At 42.1% G+C, this 17,757-nt stretch overlaps 1 protein-coding gene across 1 annotated transcript in view; it reads left to right on the top strand.

The window, feature by feature from the left end:
- dph6 (diphthamine biosynthesis 6) overlaps window positions 1-17,267 on the top strand; it is a 63,278-nt gene extending 46,011 nt beyond the window's left edge. Inside the window, exons 13-15 of the mRNA XM_080041968.1 lie at window positions 4,086-4,334; window positions 10,394-10,772; window positions 15,461-17,267. Coding sequence (XP_079898094.1) covers window positions 4,086-4,334; window positions 10,394-10,772; window positions 15,461-15,579 — 747 coding nt within the window. The 3' untranslated portion in view covers window positions 15,580-17,267. The remainder of the gene's footprint in view (window positions 1-4,085; window positions 4,335-10,393; window positions 10,773-15,460) is intronic.
- The last annotated feature ends 490 nt before the right edge of the window (window positions 17,268-17,757 follow it).

The following is a 17,757-nucleotide window of genomic DNA, read 5'->3' as shown; positions in this document are numbered from 1 at the left end:
TCACATATATTAAGAATGTTCCGCAAGGGATTAAAAGTGAGTTTCCCATTTAAAGAAATGATAGTTTGGGTATCAAATTTCATATAGAACAAACCATATAAATGCAGCGTCCTTGGTTTGAATCTGTCCTGGCGCTACCCACATTTCATGCTCCCTTAACAGCTAGTCTATATTCACTCTGAACTATAGAATAAGATATACAACTTTCCAAAATAATCTTTAAACTGTGAGTTGGAAAGCCTTGCGCTGGTGCTCTGAAGATGCACTCATTTACCCTTCTTACCCCATGGTGAGGCTATAAACAACACTCATAATATGTAGTAACATCTCCAAGAAAGGATATATCACAAACATAAATTACATTTTGCCTTAAATCAACCAGCCTGTAGCTGCTACTGTACTGCTATTACCCTTTCAGGTTGGTTACGTGTGTCCTTGCATAAGGGAAAAAAGTTGCACCATATTAATCTAAGCTATTTTACACGTTTTGTACTATCATTTTCCTGGTTTAAATTATGCATGAGGGGTCTCAATGGGGAGAAATGTGACCATTAGCATATCTGATAGGAGCGGTGGAGCTATTTCCCACCTCTCTCTGTCCTTGGAATTAGGGAGAAAAACCCCTGACTGTTCGTCAATACCAGGTCATTTTATCCAGGCCGGCCCAGTTCCTCTTTACCATTCCAAAGCTCGGATAATGACACTTGGATACATCTTCAATGTGATGGGGGGCTCCAGAGGGGCTCCAACACCAATGTGAATATTGTCTGGCACTGTCTGGTCATCTCTGGAAGCTCTTTGACAAAAAAAATCCTGCAATTATAAACACCTCAGACACTCAAGCCTGAAACAAGACACCGTTAAGGGTTTGAAGCAGACACAGCCAGGCGCTTCCTGGGTACATTTACATATATGTTACTGTCTGCAGCTCACAGGGATGGCTACGGAGAATGTCTTTGGGTATGGTGACCTAATGACATGATGGTGTTGTAAGCCTTAAGTAAAGGTCGATGAAGCATGAGCAAAACATTGCTTAGTTAATACAATGTAGGAAAGAGTGTGTGGGGAATCACCTTGGTTGCTGACCTCACTGGAAGCTTGTTAGTTAGTTCATTTCTAATTTGTTCAAAAGTACATTTTTAGTGATAAGGCTGTTTGATCACTTGGTTTTATGGTTTTATTTTCTGTAAGTGTTGGGCGGGAAGTGAAAAAATTCTCAAAGAGATAGCGTGATATAGTTTGCAATTCCTAAATTTAAATGAATTAAAAAAAAACGTTGAAATGTCAAAAAGTAGATAAAAACATCTGTTTGGTACAATAATTCACTTTTTAACCATTTCAAATAATTTTGGAAATATCTTATGCATTATTTTTTTTTTCCTGAATTGCACACCCTTACAAAGGTTTACCAAAAGACAATGTTTACAATAAAAAAGTATACATTTTTGCTCCTAAAGGCAGCTACTAACTGGAAATTTCTGAAATTCTCTAAAGTTATGGCAGCAAATAAATATCAAATTATATTCAGAAGCAGTAGAACAGAAATAAACCAACGTGAACAAGTTGGATTGATTCCGGGCCCTTTTCTCTGTGGGCCATTTAGACAACTAAGACCAGCATTTGAAAAATACTTACCTTGTTATAGAAAGTTTAATGTCACATGCAGTTGTTTGACCCTTATGAATATTAAAGAGTCCCATCCCAGGCCTATTAAAAATGCATGTGGCATTGTGGTTGTTGATCACGTTTAGAACGTCCATGCAAATTGGACTGTCTTCCCTGTCAGGGCCTAAGATGAATAATGTAGTTGTGTTGTATATTCAGGGACACACCATTGACAGTCAATTAACAAGTTTGATTGGTGTGTGAACTCATTCTTTTGAACTGTTAATTTTATGTAAATAGTATTCGCTCTCCCTTCTCCACTGTCTCTCCCCCATCCAGGTTCATCACAGAAAGATGTGCCCCCCTTCCACTACCACAAAACCCCCAAATCCCCAATTCCACCTCCCACTAAGAGTAACCAGAGTGGGATCCTTAATAATTGATCATCACACACCTGCTTGGTTAACGCTATGGGAGTATGCCTTTAACAGTCAAGGGGCCCCCATGCAATCCTCTTTTGATATTAAAATAGACAAATGGTAATCAGCCTTTATGAATTTGAATGGAGCAAGTTTTTTTTGTTCAAGGGGACAAGTTTATTAGGAGATTCCGACCACCCATTCTTTGATGGAGCCCCTTCTTTGTTGGGAGTGGATATGATGGCATTTGATGGCCTTGTAAATGGAATGCCAATGACAATTTGTTGTGGATGTGTGGGAATCTGGGCTTTTATGTTAGGCAGACATAGTAAATGCAGGCGCTCGGGGCAGTGCGCTTGCAGGTAAATGATCCGGTGATTGATCCAACTGGAGGAAAACAGTGAGGGCCTTATCTCCTTCCCTTTCTTCCCCCTCACTCACTCACCCCACTCGCATCCTCTTCTCATCCTCCCTCTATCTCCTGTCTCCCGCTCTGTCCCAGTCATTTGGAGCAGCGGTGATGGAAGGCAAAGATTCATCAAAGTTGACAAGAGAACGCAGAAGCTGGGGGATCACAGCAAAAACCCATCTGATTATGGAAATAGCCATGATCATGTCCGCCCCAATAGCTAAACAGTTGTGTGGTTAGCATCTTGTTCTGCTACTAGTATCCCATCAAATACATAGATTTCAGTAAGGGGAAGATATTCCATTTTATTTTTTTTCTTCTTTTTGTGAGCTTGTTGTGTCTAGAACTATCTGTTTAGGTTTTATCAAAAATGAACCGTGTGAAGACAAAACAAGGCTTGTTTGAAGTTTGGTTAAAAGGTTGCCAGCATTAAGTTAAACATCTGGTCCTAACGTCGCTAACCCTGGTAATCTCACAGTAAAACATGATACCCCTGGCTGTGTGTTTGCTCATAAGTGAAGGACCATGTATCAATTGATTCCGACCCTCTTGATCCTCCCTGGAGATCTGCATGTGCTCTATGGTCCCTACATTGGCTGCCAATTATCAACATGTCACCAAACAGCTATTTGCATTGACCAGCAGCTTGTGTCCAGCAGCGCTAATGCCATCCAACCTCAAACAGCGGTTAGCTACAGGGTCTCTAAAGACCTGACCTCCTTAATGCCACTCCTCATCCCCTACTCATCTCCCTGCATTAAACAGATGGATTTTTTCAGGTTTCATTATGCAAGTGGCTGAATTCTAACAAGAGGTATTTAACATAGAATGGGGCTTATTAACACATGGTTAAGTGTGCTTGTTATAAATAACGTTGGTGCCACGGAGATACATTGTCAGGCTTCTCACAGAATACCTGCACGTGAAACGAGAATTGTTGGTGATAAGATGCTGAAAATGGGGTGAACTTGTTAATTAATGCAGTGTTGCTTAAGCATACATCTGATAATTAATGTTAATTTGATTATAGCACCTCTATTGTACTCTTTTTTTTCTATAAAACTAATGGAAGAGTTTGATGACTTGTTTCCTTGCAGCTAGTTTTTTGGTTGAAAAGAAACCATGCGTTCAAGTTCATAATTGTCTAATTAAATACTTTTGTTTACTCCATAAGATAATGGGTTCAGAATAGAGTTTTGCAGTTTGTTGTAATTATAAATAATTGAATAAATTATATAGGTGTGATAAATACACTGTTAACAATATTGTAGACCTCATCACTGAACACTTTTGCTAAAATGATGGTGTTTTAATTTCATATTTCGAAATAGAAAGTTAAAATCTTACCAAACGCACCATGTTTTTTGATAATCCTTTGACAATTGACATTTCAGCCTGTGTATTTGAGGGAATACGTGATATGAATGAGTTCAAGCATTGGACTCTACGGTGCCATTACTTTTTTTGTTGTCTCAGTAGCAGCGTAGTTCTAGGGAAGTTGATTTGCCAACATTTGATTTGGACTAAAATACCTCAACAATTTGTACATATCAGCATGTCATTGTTAGCCTGTTAGCGTCACATAGCTGCTAGTTTGGCTGTTGACCACAATAACACCAGCGATTTTCTTGTATGCCCTTTTTTTTCTCCAGGTTGATCAGTGGGTTTTCTGTGCCGGCCAAATTGCGCTGGTCCCCTGCACCATGCAGCTGGTGAAGGCTGGCACAAGGACACAAGCCCATTTGTCCTTCAGCTATGTGAAGAAGGTTCTGGAGGCTGTGATCAGCGGCCTGACTCTAGCCCATGTTGTCCAGGCCCACTGCTACACCACCAGACACCAAGACATCCCCGTCATCAGGGCCGTCTGGGAGAGCATGCTGAGGGCCGCAGACGAAGACAAGGTCAGCCAATGTGGACTGGATTTTTTTTGTTTAATGAAATATATGTGTTTAAAGGTGGAGTCAGATGTTCTGGAGAATGCTTGTTGTCAAATCACTTTTTTATTACAAAATCAGTGGATATCTTCTTACGAGCCTCTACCTGTCCGTATTGTGTGTGCACTGAAAAACAAGCTGGTGTTAATAATAAACAGCCTAGGCTCTGTAAATTGGTATTTTCACAAAGGGTATGTAAACAAAGGAGGCCCACATTAAGTATCAACAGAGCTTAGGATGTGTGTTAACACTTGATTTTCTTTTCAGCTCACTTTCAGAGTAGGGACAGGCAGCGGATCATGAGGAGAATTAACTGATTTCGACAACAAGCATTCTCTTGAATTGCTGAGCCCACCTTTAAGATGAACAGTTATGGCTGCTTTATTGTAGATGCAGCGTAAATATTGATCATACTTATATCACGATACCACTTCCACATAGAATGCACACATATTAAATGGATTATAAAGCAGTAGGATCCATGTGTCAATGAATAAGTAAAAAAAAATAGAGAGAGAGAGAGAGAGAGAGAGAGAGAGAGAGAGAGAGAAACTTGATATGTTAACCAAGTTTTAACCAGACAGGCCTTTTCAGAATTGTATTTTTTCTGCTTGTGAACTAAGGGAAAGTTCCTCAGCCCTCTCTGCCCCCCTTGAGACCAAAGCCTCTGCGACTGATATTTACCAGTGAGTGCGCTCATGAAAAGTTGATGATGTGGGAAGCGCTGGTGTCTTTGATAGTGCGGGGAGCTTGGCACAGAAGCAGATGTCTTCCTCAGAGTCTTCCCTAATCCTTTGCCCCCACACACCATTTTGGAGCGCCGTTCAACTCTCAGAGCAGCTTATCCCCCCTTCTCTTCTCCCTCTCCCCCCCCCTTTTTCCTGCCACCTCCCTCCATTCTGCCGCCCCAGCTTACAACCCCTGCTCCGTACGTCTAATAGGGGCACCAGTTTCCCCCATGGCAGCCCCTCTCCTCCCACAGTAATCTGTCTAGCCATGGGAATAGGGCCTAAGAGAGGGAGCCCACCTCCGACGTGTGGCTCCGCTCAGAGCACGGACGGTGTTAAAGAGTAGAAGAGACGATGTCAACTTTGTGTCAGTTCCACAAACATATAGATACGTGCGTGTGTGAAAGTGTGTGTGTGATATTAAGGGACAGCAATCATACTTTCAAAGTTTTCAAATAAGGATTTGTGAATTTGAATACACACAGGTGCATCTCAAACATTTGAATATCATATAAATGTTCATTCTTTTATTTTATTCCAAAAGTGAAACTTTCGTATATTTAAGATTCATTACACGGGAAGTGAAATGTATCTAGAATATACATACTTTTCCGAAGGTTGATATTTCTGTATTATAAATCTTTTTTTTTAATGGTTTTATGTAATATTCTAATATTTCGAGACACTAGATTTTTTATATTCCATGAGCTTTAAGCCGTAATCATCAAAATAAAAATAAAAAATAAGGCCTGACATATTTCACTTTGTTTAATGAATCTAGAATATATGAAAGTTTAAAAGAAAAAAATCATACATTTTTTATTGCACCTGTATACTAACAGCTCAGCTTATCCTAGTCAATGTATGGTGTCTATTTGTGAATTCATTTCACATATAGTATATACGCCTGATTGTATTCCTCAATGGAATAGAACTCCAGAAAGCATTGACAGTGTGCCAACAATTTAGCATGCAGATTGGGTTGTTCAGATAACAAGGCTAACCCAGGGCATAGCACTGGGAGGTGGCAAAGCTAGGCTCATGTCAGAGGTCACTGAAGTCCATCTGTTGTGCTTCTATGCAGTTTGTCAGAACACTCAAAAAATATTCATTTAGCTGACCCAGGAATGGATGCCAACAGGGGACCATGTTTTATTTTCAACTGATTCTCAGATTAAGTAGCTCTAATTGACAGCACCATCTGTAAACAGGTGAGTTTTTCCCCCCTTAAGAATAGAGCTATCTTAGGTGTGGTGGGTTACTAACCTGACCTCACTCTCTTTCTTTGCCTGTGCTGTGAGACAGATGATCTTGAAGTAACTTGACCCAGGTTGGCCCTTCACTCTTTCTCTCCCCTCTTCTTCCACTTAAAGTGCAGCAGAGAATAGTGAGAGCAGCAGCGATGCACAGGGGCTACTGTTTCATCCCAAACTTAGTAAAATGCTCCCTTCCCTGGGGTGGGGATTATACGAAGCACCGATGCTCATTTGAACTGACTGTAATTGGAATGTTTAACTCGGGTCAAACACAGATAATACAAACTCCCACAGACAGTAGAAAAAGCTCCACCAGCTGGCAAGAAAAGAGTCATGCTGCACTTACAGGCAGCTTTACGAGGCGATGTCTTGAAACATGCAGGCAATTTCAATGTAAAAAAGTGTATATATGGGTTATAAACTAAGTAAACCTAAGTCATGCAGACTTTTTAAAACAGAAATATAAAGACAAAATATAACAACATGTTAATACATGGACACATACCAACCAAAATAAATCTATCTAGGGGCAATAATGTGAAGTCATATTCTGCTACACAACAATCCATTATGTATAATCTAATGTTCTCTAATATATTTTGACATTCTGATTTATAAGAGTATATTTAAAAAATGGAATTATAACAGGGAGCTTATACATTATACTTGGTGGGAAGACCCGAGACATAATGCATCCTGATGACACGGGTGCTTTCAAAGAAACCGTGAGAACATCATTGTTATACGTGATTAAGTTATGGTTGATTGAAATCCAGTTGTCAAACATTGGATCATGTACACTACTTTTATGTACAAACATATATACAGTATATAAATGGTATACTTATCAGTGTATTTTCAGGACAGCAAACCTGTGAATTAAAATGATGGAAACACCAGTGCTTGACGTGTGTGTGAAGCCACAGGGCCATGTTGTTGTTGTGCGTTGATAATTTCTCTAATCAGGTGGATGGAGAAGCTTGCAGGGTTAATTGGGAGCATACTGGAGTCGCTACAAGTGTGAAATTGTATTTACGGTGCATTAAACCACAAAGAGCCTGTTTGTCGGTGTGTGTTGTGTTCAAAGGGCTTTGATGAACGAGGGAGATTTTGATTTGATAAGCCAATACACGTTAAACAGACCTGCCTTTGTGTTGCGATGACAGGTTCTGACAACGTGTCAAAAGGTAAGGAATCATTAAGTAGGATAAAAGATAGAAGATGTTTTTAATTATTTCGGGCAAAAAATACTTTCATATTTCCACGTGCTCTATTCACAAACTATTATTAACCGTTCGGTGATTATTCTGGAACTGATCTCTGTTTGTCAAAATGTTTAATTGATGATGAATTGACTTTGACAGTAGTTAATTTGCAGTGTGGAGAGATTCTTCCCTGCAAACCACACTAAGCCCCTTTTGACATTATTTCTCCCCAGCCTACTTGGGAGTTCCAAAGTAATTTTGGCCTGTGGCATGGTTTTATAATGGCCTCATCATACCCTTAACACTTCTCCTCACTCCACTGGATATGGCCCAGTGTGTGTTTACATTTACTCCAACAGGCTGACGAGCTTCAGGTTTGAATCTTAAGAAAAGCGAGTGAGTGAGTGAGTGAGTGAATGAGTGAGTGAATGAGTGAGTGAATGGGAATATATGGGATATCATAGTATAGACTGACAGCACTACAGTAAAATGCTGAGACATAGAGCCACATGCTGAAGGCGTCCCGCTGGGCAGGAAATGTAGGGGAACTGGCTAAGCAGCGCGCTCCCATCAGCTCCCCGCTGTTTCCTCGCCTTTACACCACTTCCTTATTACCGTGTTTACCGTTCGGCTTTCACGCCTCTCGGCCCTCCAAACCCCGCCGCACGCTCCAGGCACACCGGCGCAAGTGTGTGTGTGTGTGGGGGGGGAGGGGGGAAAGAGAGAGAAAACAAACATAACGAGAGGTACTAGGTCACACCCCATCAGTGTAGAGAGCTGAGCGAAGCAGATCCAGACTTCCATGTGTGTGTACTTGCTGCCTATGGAGCCAGAGAGAGAGCACTACTGCACTGGGGAGGAACGGCTACATGGCCCTGCAAGTGAAGTGGGAGATGAAGTAATGAGATGGATTGTGTTAAGTGGCTGGTCCCAACTTGCCACTCAGCAAGTACACCATATATCAAAGTTAGTATTTTTATTGGATTCATTTAATAAATGATCTCTGCTCAGGTAGGGGATGTCAACCAGTGTCTCCCCCCCCCCTCCCCACTCCGCTCACTCCCCTGGCAGGGAAACACATCATGCACAACAAGTGCACAGTACACAATAATGCACGATTTAGCACATTTAATTCCTCAGAAGTGCTGAACATTCACTCCCGACCTATAATGTAACATTTTGTTGGATACGTTAATAAATAAACAAACATGGGGACTGATGTAACCTCGTCCGACAGCTCTTGACAAAAAAAGTCAGTGACTGTTGCCGTGACAATCAAGTATTGGCCAGAGGCTGGAAGCTGCAGTGCTGGAGTCCCCCCCTGATCTCCTTGTGGATGGTCGGCTTGGCTATAGCTATGGCCTCAGCACCCAAGGGCCTGCAGGGTGGCCTTTAAGCCTGGCTGAGCAAGAACCCCTGTCCTGTCACTTCTCTCTACCCAGTTCCCACTCTCTGTTCCATGTTCAATCGCTATTGACAAGCGCAGGAGCAGTTCCCTCTAGGAGAATACCTAGCCTGTGTGTGTGTGTGTGTGTGTGTGTGTGTGTGTGTGTGTGTGTGTGTGTGTGTGTGTGTGTGTGTGTGTGTGTGTGTGTGTGTGTGTGTGTGTCAGAAGTGCTAATATAACATTTATCAAAGCATGGGACACGTATGTGTGCTGTCACTTTGTCTGACATGCTAAGAGGTCCACGCTGACACGGCTATTGTTCTCTTTCTATCTCTATTATGTGACTGTTATTGTTGATCACTGCATGCTAGGCCCTCTTCTAAATCAGTAAAGAGTAAAGAAATCTTAACCTAACACATTGGCATTGGTACTCGCTCAGGAGTCAGGACCCTTGCTTTTTTCCTCCACTCTCCAAGGCAAGAGGTTAGCTGTTGATACACAATTAAGCGTTTGCTAAAGTTTAATCTGAAGTTAAGTGCTGCTTCAGTGAATGTGGCTGATTGGGTCATGACGGGCTCGTCTGTTGAAGGGACAAAGAGAGGCTGCCGTCTGCTCTCGTCAATGATTTCTCTCTCTTGTTATTTTCTTTTTTTGTGAGTGAATATCAAAATAAAATGTAAGTAACCTGTTATTATTCTGCACTTACGAAGTGGGGTGTAAGTGGATGAAAATTGATCCAGCAAATTGGAAAGGGGGTTAAGTGTTTTTGCCCTATCGACTGCGACTGAAATGACTGTTATATAAAACACTCATTTCTCTCCCATTAGCAGATGAAGCCACAGCCAAGTATTATTAGAGGGCCACATTGTAGCACTGCTTCAAGACATTTTGTTACTGCTAATGGTCCAGAGGAGAGAAAAAAAAATAAAGACATTTTGGCTCTTTAGATAAAATTGAGGCGTTTTTTTTTCCACTAAATGTGTGTGTGTGTGTGTGTGTGTGTGTGTGTGTGTGTGTGTGTGTGGTAAAACATGTCGTGAGTGATCTTCTTAGAAGGGTGAGAAGTCATCTTTAGATAGGACCTGTCATGTTAGCAAATGCGGCGCTCAGTGAATGCATTTACGCATTTTGTTTACGGCGGTTGCGAGACGTATGGATTTCTTTTCTGAATTGTTTGTGTACACTATCATTACCAAGGGTCGCCTCACAATCGGGATTTTAATTGATAGCCTGTCACTCTGTCAAGTAAAAGAGCTCTTCTTAGTGCCTGTGCGGTAGAATCCTATGATGTGCTTTGCAATAATGTTTTAACGTTGATGGAGTTGCGTTTTTGGTCACAAAGCACAGCAATACCATCTCAGCAGGAGGGCCATACATTTGATTGTAGTGTGTGGCAAGACAAACTATATCATTTGCCAGCCAGTTCATTTGAATACGATTTTCATTACAGGACTTGTTGTTGGAGCCTGAGATCCAACCTGCCCCACTATTGGTCGTTACAGTACCTGCCTTACCCAGGGGTGCAGCTGTGGAGCTTCACGTGACTGCCATTCAGGACGATTCCGCCAAACGGACTTCCTGTCACGTGACTACAAAGATGGCGTGCGGATCCATAGACTGCCACGCTGTTATGTCCGCTGACATGTGCAGTGCAGCGCTTTCTCTTTCCCTGGCCATGACCGGTGACAGCCTGGAGGTGAAGGAAGCAACGGACGGGGTCGGCGCTGCGTTCAAGAAAGCCATGGAGAAGATGGATGGCGAGCTGGTGCCACTGTGTGCCAGGGTATTCTACAAGTGCAACCACTCACCGGCACAGCAGATTGTTAAAGGTATGTCACACACAAGCTTTGATTTATGTAATATATATTTCACTCATTGAGAGGATTTATACTGTACTAGAAGGCAACTTTCTGAGATGCAAGTTAAAGGTGGAGTCAGCAAATCTGGAGAAGGCTTGTTGTCAAATCAGTTTTTGTCAAAATCAGTGAATATTTCCTAAAGATCCGCTACCTGTCTGTAGGCCTACTGGGTGTGCCCTGAAAAAAATCCAGTGTTATTGCACAGCCTAGGCTCTGTAAACTGGTATGTCGCGAGCTACGGTGGACCCCTTGGTTTACATACCTTTTATTTACATACCCGTTTACAGAGCCTAGGCTGTGTGCTCAAACCAGATTGTTTTCAGCGCACACACAGTAAAGACTGGTAGCGGACGGTGAGGAGATGTTCACTCATTTTGACAAAAATGGATTTTGACACCAAGCATTCTATGGAACTGCTGACTCCACCTTTAAGCTCCACATCAGTGTATTAATGGAAACAAAGTGACAAGCCATCTCTTTCTCTGCGCTCTCTTTTCAAAGAAAGTTTGATCAGCCGATGGGTTAGGTAAACTTCATGAAGTATTCTAGGAAGCTCTCTCTCCAGAGGATCTCCACTCCTTCCTGTCTTTAATTATTGTAAGTCGTCTGTTGTGTCTGCACTGTGTACAGTAACCCGAGCAGCTGGCACAGTCTTTTGTCATCATTACACTTTTATACGCCCAGCATCCTCCCAGATCCCAGGATTCGGCGCTCCCCGTCAAGGCAACGGTATTTGTTTTATCCTGAGAGATGTTCTCTCGGAGGGAAAAAGGGCGACGAGCACATCGATCACACGGGCTCACTTGTCAAGTCTTTCGCCGAAGCAGTCAATTAACATTTTTGAATTTGTGCCAAACCAGCCATCTTACTGTCATATTTAGCCTTGACATAACTCATCTTTTTCGAGGACGTGAAATTATGGTTACCAGTGATGAATGGGAAAAAGAGTTGATCTGTTTCGATGTGCGCTTCGAGCGCTCCTATGCATGACAAACGATGCAGTGCTATTTGTTTTGTTACCTAATTGTATAAGTGTTATTCACCATTGTTTCATGATATACGATGCATGCCATCTATTTCTACTGTCATTATCTAGCCTACAATAGAAGAGTGAGAGGATTTTATCAATGAGGAGGAATCTTGTTAAAATATCTCAATTATCCATTTATATATATATTTTATATTCATCCAATTTTAATTTTAATTCAAATGTTTAAACAGAAAACATTGACTATGCTACCGGGTCATTGGTTCACTGGAGCAAAATCAACCTCAATCTTCAACCTTGAAATGTTTGTGTCTTTGATTTCGGAGCGCGCAGACTGCTTCCCTTAAACCATTAACTGACTCATCATTGAGCTGGAATCCGTTACGTTACCCTAGCATGCACAGGCGGGCCCTGGAAGCTCACCCACGGGCGTGTTTATGGGTCACAGCCAATGTTCATTGGGTGATGAATCCAAAAAGTCAAAGGAGGAAAAGTAACACCTCTGGCGCTAGCAGTCACAGTCTGACGGACAGACAACAACACCCCCCCCACCCCCCAGGTTACTTGCGTTACAATTCACAGCTGATAGACACGACATATGCTCCAAACGAAACCTTTAAACATCTTGTCTCAACTTGTTACTTACGATAGAAAGGTTCTCCCAGGATAGGCACCAGCAACTGAACCCAAACCCCAACTTTCATAGAATGGCCCACATAAGGTCTTGTGGTATTCTTATAGAAAGAACTTAAGTGCGATTAGAAAATCCACAATTTCGAGCTTGTATCAAAATCAAATACGTTTTGATCTCTTCCCCTCCTAAATGTTCACAACATAAAACACAATCCAATCCAATATATGTTGCCTCTTGGGTGGCGGCGGAAACAACCTGTGAACACAACATTGACCTGTCTTCACATTTTAAAATTATATGGTAAATGGTGGTTCGCAAAATGTTGTCAGTTCACACATTCAGTGATTACTGATTACATTTGCATTTATTGTAATGGATGTAAGTTCCTTATTTACTCTCCTCTTTAGTTCTGTTTTGGTCTCTACCAGCTCCTGAGGGAAATACCTTGCTCATTGGCAGATACATGTTCCACTATCTTCCATTGTTATTAAGTGTCTGACTGTATGTTTTGAGCTTGCCAAGTAGTTAACTTTTTTTTTTTTTCTTCTTTTTTTTTTACTGCAACACCATAAAAATCTATGAGAGCCGTGCAAGTGAACCAAAACTGTAATATTTGGGTCCAGAAAAACACAACTATTAGTTCAAACTTTATAAATGGTAGGTGTAGGTGTATCACTACGGCCCCTCTCACATTAAAGTAGACATGATATTTATTGTAGATATAAAGTGTTTGATCATAGTGGAGAGGGTATGAAGTCTTCCGTTTGTCTTTTGTCTACTGCACACTCCCAGTCCCTGAGCCCCTTTGTTCAAACCTCCTTGGACTAAATGAACAATTTTCATGAGCCAACACTTGCTAATTACCACCTCGTTTACCGGATAATTTGACCAGTTTGGAAGTCAGTGTAGCACAACTAAAAACCACTGGCTCTGGGCCTTGGCCACTGCTTAAAAGCCCCATAAGCCCAGCAGGCATCAACCATTCTGCAAAGGAACCCCCTTTCACCAATGGCCCTCACTTACAAACCCCCTCCTTCTCGTCGCTTAGGCTTACAAAATGTATATATTAATCAGTTCAAACAAAAAACATAGCTGTTGAAGTTTAGCATAAAAGGGGTGTTGTGTGTGGTTAGTAATGGTTGGGTTGTGCACACACATAGATCTAACAGCAGCCTTTTCAGCGCCCTGTGTGTTCGCCATGAAGCAGAATAATGGCTGGTCCTCCTGGGGTAGATGGTTTAGTTCCATCCCATTGCTAATGTGATGGCTTTTTGAATCGTACGGCCTCTGTCCACTGGGCCTCCCAATGAGGCTCCCTGGGTAGCCCTAAGGGGGGGAGAGACCAGGGGGGCCGATGGGGAATTGGGTGTGTGATAGAAAGAGTTCATAGGATTTTGTGTGATTTTTTTTTAATGTAATAGAGCAAAGTAGTCTGTGCCTTTTTTACTTTTGACTTTTCACTCACAAAGACAAAAAAAAAAAAACATAAAATTGCATGGTCACTCAAGTCACCTTCACCCCCCTCTCGTGTCCCTCATTCATGCATAAGCAGACATGTCTGAAAGTGACTCTCAAATAGAGAGCGGCACAATTATTTCCTATCAGTTTAGCGCAAAGATTAAAACGTCCGGACATAAAACGGCCGTAGTGGGCAAGGTGTGATGAAGGGTGCGTTTCTTCTCTTTAATACAAACCATCCCCTGCCTGTGATCTCCCTCGCTCGTTCGCTTGTCAGCCAGCCCATCTCCAGGGGATCCCGCTTCCCAGGGTGCACCGCCATACTCTGATAACACATATTTAGGCTTTTAAAGCCCCTCCAAAAAGGCCTGTGTTCAGGGGGGGTATTTTAAGCTGTAGTGCATATTAGCTAATTAGTGTGTGTGGGCTCTTTGTAAGGATGTTTGGCATGCTGCGTGTGCCTCAAATGAAAGAGAACCAGGCTTATTAAATGGTGCCGAACTGCTCTCGTAACCTCTCTGTCCTGATTACTCTCTCTCACTCTCTACAAGTTCACATAAATGTCACACAGACAGTTGTACTGCAGTATACCAGTAGAGTGTATTAATAGAGTATCTATTCAGTTTGTGTATATCCACTTAGACTTAAGATAACTGGTCAGGGATTACATATTTGACATGCATCATATTAGACAGGTGTTGTTGTCAATGGGAAAAAAAAAGATTGTCATTGGCAATAGCGCTGGAAAGTTACGCGCTATACTTTCCCCGGATGCGTAACTCTTATTATGATTGTTCCAGATTGCTTTGACCACACCCAAGTCCTGCGCCACATACATGCTTTCAATTCAGAAGGAATAAGCCCGGACTGTCAGCCATGAGACAGGAACACTTGTGACCAATTAGTGCACGGAGTGGAGGAGAGAGGGGGCAACATCCCAGTGGGCCCGCCGCTAAAGAGACAGGCTGTCATCAAGACCAGGCTCCGAGACGCGCAATGAATTCTCACGTGTCCACTGGCCGTCTGTAGTCCGGCAACGCACGCACGCACACACACACACACATACACACATACAGTACATACACTAACAACATCTCTCAGCTCCCATAAAACTGAGATTTAGTCCCAACACAGCTTTCCAACATCCCCAACACAATAGGAGAAGAGGATCCATTCCACTAGATCCCCCCAAACAAGCTGCTCAATTGTCCAAAAGGGCATTGCAGGACGCGCCCCTACCCTCTGTGTGTATGTGGTTGGCTGTATATGGCTCTCTGTACAGGGTTAGGGAGGGGTAGCTTATAGTAAAATCCTTGCTGACCATATGTCTGCACTGCAGGGAGTTGGACGGGGGGGGGGGGAGGCTACAATCTGCCAAGGGTTTAAGAAATGCCAATAATTTGCAAACAGGCCCGTGTTCCCTGATCGGAGTGTTAAGTGCTGCCTCTGTGTCCATTGGGACAGCTACATGAGAACCTGATGTCCAACTGCAGCCAAAGTTTTTTTCATGAAACTAACGTCTTCCTTTATTCTGCGTCCTTCCACCCCCTGTCTCCCTCCCCACCCTTTACCTGACAGGACTTGAAGAAGGTTTGAGAAGTTCTCTTGGAGAGTCCAGTCCATCCCTGTCCCTGGTTCCAGTCCTGGACTTGCCTGACTCCCAGATCCTCCACCTGTCCTGCTGGCTCAGTTTATAGAAAACACGGCCAGAGTCAACAACCCAGACTCACAGTCGATCACAGCACTGGAATTCAGTTGGGGCTTTTTGGTGGAGGAGCGACTCTGGCAGCCCAAACCCCTAATGACTTACAACAGGACATCAGTGAATGTGGAAAAGTTTTTTTTTTTTTTTTTAAACGGCGTGACTGCTCATACATTTTTGACTGTTTATCACTGTTGATTGTTGAAATGAAAAAGCTGTGTCCGTCTCCAAGTGGTTTTGAGAATGTGTTTATTCCACCTCATATCCCCAGAACCCTAGGCCAATAATTCACGTTGTCCTCCACTTGAGTTGTATACTGCAGCAGCTGTTACTCTGCCTCAGATTAGAGTCTTATTATGGAACTTCTAGCAGCTAAAGCAGCATACCAGAAGACTGGAGACCATGGTGGACAAAAGGAGACACCAGCAGTGTCTCATCCCACGCGGCGATAAACTGTATCCCCTGATATCCCACTGTTTCTGGTGGAATTTCTCTTAGCGTGCTAGCTAACACCCCTCATAAAGGCCTAGCGCCACCGCTGACACCATCTGTTGAGTTGTAAACCTATGGATTTACTGTGTGACTGGTTTGTGGCCGTGTGTAATGTGTGCAGATTCGGCGACTGTGTTTTTCCCTCTCATGCTCCATGGGATTCAAGGTGTGTCATTATTGCGTAATAGGCAATCAGTGCAGAGCACCTGAAAAGATTAAGCCTCTTTATGTTTTCTATTGATTCTAAGGCAACCTGGTTAATAGGAGAGGGACACTACAACACACAGCTGCAGGGCAAGTGTGTGTGTGTGTGTGTGTGTGTGTGTGTGTGTGTGTGTGTGTGTGTGTGTGTGTGTGTGTGTGTGTGTGTGTGTGTGTGTGTGTGTGTGTTTGTGTTGGGGGGTGTCAATGGACACAGTGAAAAAATAACACTATTAACCATTGGTCCTGGAACATTTCTTTTCTCAAAGATCATGAACCGTATTGATGATCGGAGCTGGAATGCATCTTCACTCCGGCTATTATCTTCATCGCACTTGTGTTGGCGGGAGAGTGTAGTGGGCTATTGATTGTCCCCCAGCGCAATGTTGTTTTGATTGTTGTTATCAAAAATTGAACAATAGAGGCAGCCAATAGAGCCTGAAGATTTTTATTGAGGGTTTAAAAAATAAAGAACACAAACAAGCAATCATTGATGAGAGCGAGCAAGTCAATGCCCCATATACAGTGTTTGTTAATGTACCCCTGTTTGGTTCAAGAGGCCCCTTTAGGGGAAGATTTAGATTTTTCTTGAATAATGCAGCTGTGAAATTAGCACTAAGATTGGTCTTTCAAGTGAAGTACTTCTACATCGTATTCAAATAAAAACCTGTATATTTCCTAAAGAAATATGATTTAATAGATTATATTTGTTTTCTATACATGAAGCTATTAAACATGAACACATTTAGTAAAGGCACAAACATCTGCATTTTTGTAGAAGTCATTCTGCATAGAGTGTCCTCTTTGTCAAATTACTTGTTTGTTTCTTTTTACTTTTTTTCTTTCTAAATGTGATTAACAGTCTGAATGCCAAGCAGGACATTGCCGAACAAGACTTTGCTGAACAAGCATTCAACTGTCTTCCCCAATAAATAATGCTTTACAAGGAAAATTGAAACATTGTTCAAATTGAGCAATGAAAATGAAGAATTGAGCTATGGAAATGTATTTCAATTATATAAGTACTTGATTTAACTGAATTATTAAAGAATGAAACATGAGCGAGACACTTTTTTGTTTGTCTGTGTGCTTTTGTCTCCTGGTGGAACAACAGTTAAATAACAATGCATCTATTAAATCAGTAATAGAGCAGAATGCAAGACTCAGCATAACGGTAAACACAGAGGAGCTCCGCCACTACAATTAAGTGCACGTCAAACACTTGTCAATCACCAATTATAATCATGAAATGATGTCCTTCAATGCATGTTCCCATTCAGACAAAGGGCGAGGCTACAAGTAAACCATCACACCCTCATCACAGCCAATGCAATGGCCTATGGCAGACATATTTATTTGTGTCTTTACCGCTGTGTTTTCCTCACAAAATGAATAAAGACAGGGTGACATTTAGTTTTTTCTCATGGGTTCTGTCAAATGTACACTTTTTACCGAGCTGACCTGCAACCACTCTGCAAAA

The sequence above is a fragment of the Ammodytes marinus genome (genome assembly GCF_949987685.1).
Source record: "Ammodytes marinus genome assembly, chromosome: 15".
In the NCBI taxonomy this organism is placed as follows: Eukaryota; Metazoa; Chordata; class Actinopteri; order Uranoscopiformes; family Ammodytidae; genus Ammodytes; species Ammodytes marinus.
This window is presented reverse-complemented; position numbering and strand designations above follow the sequence as displayed.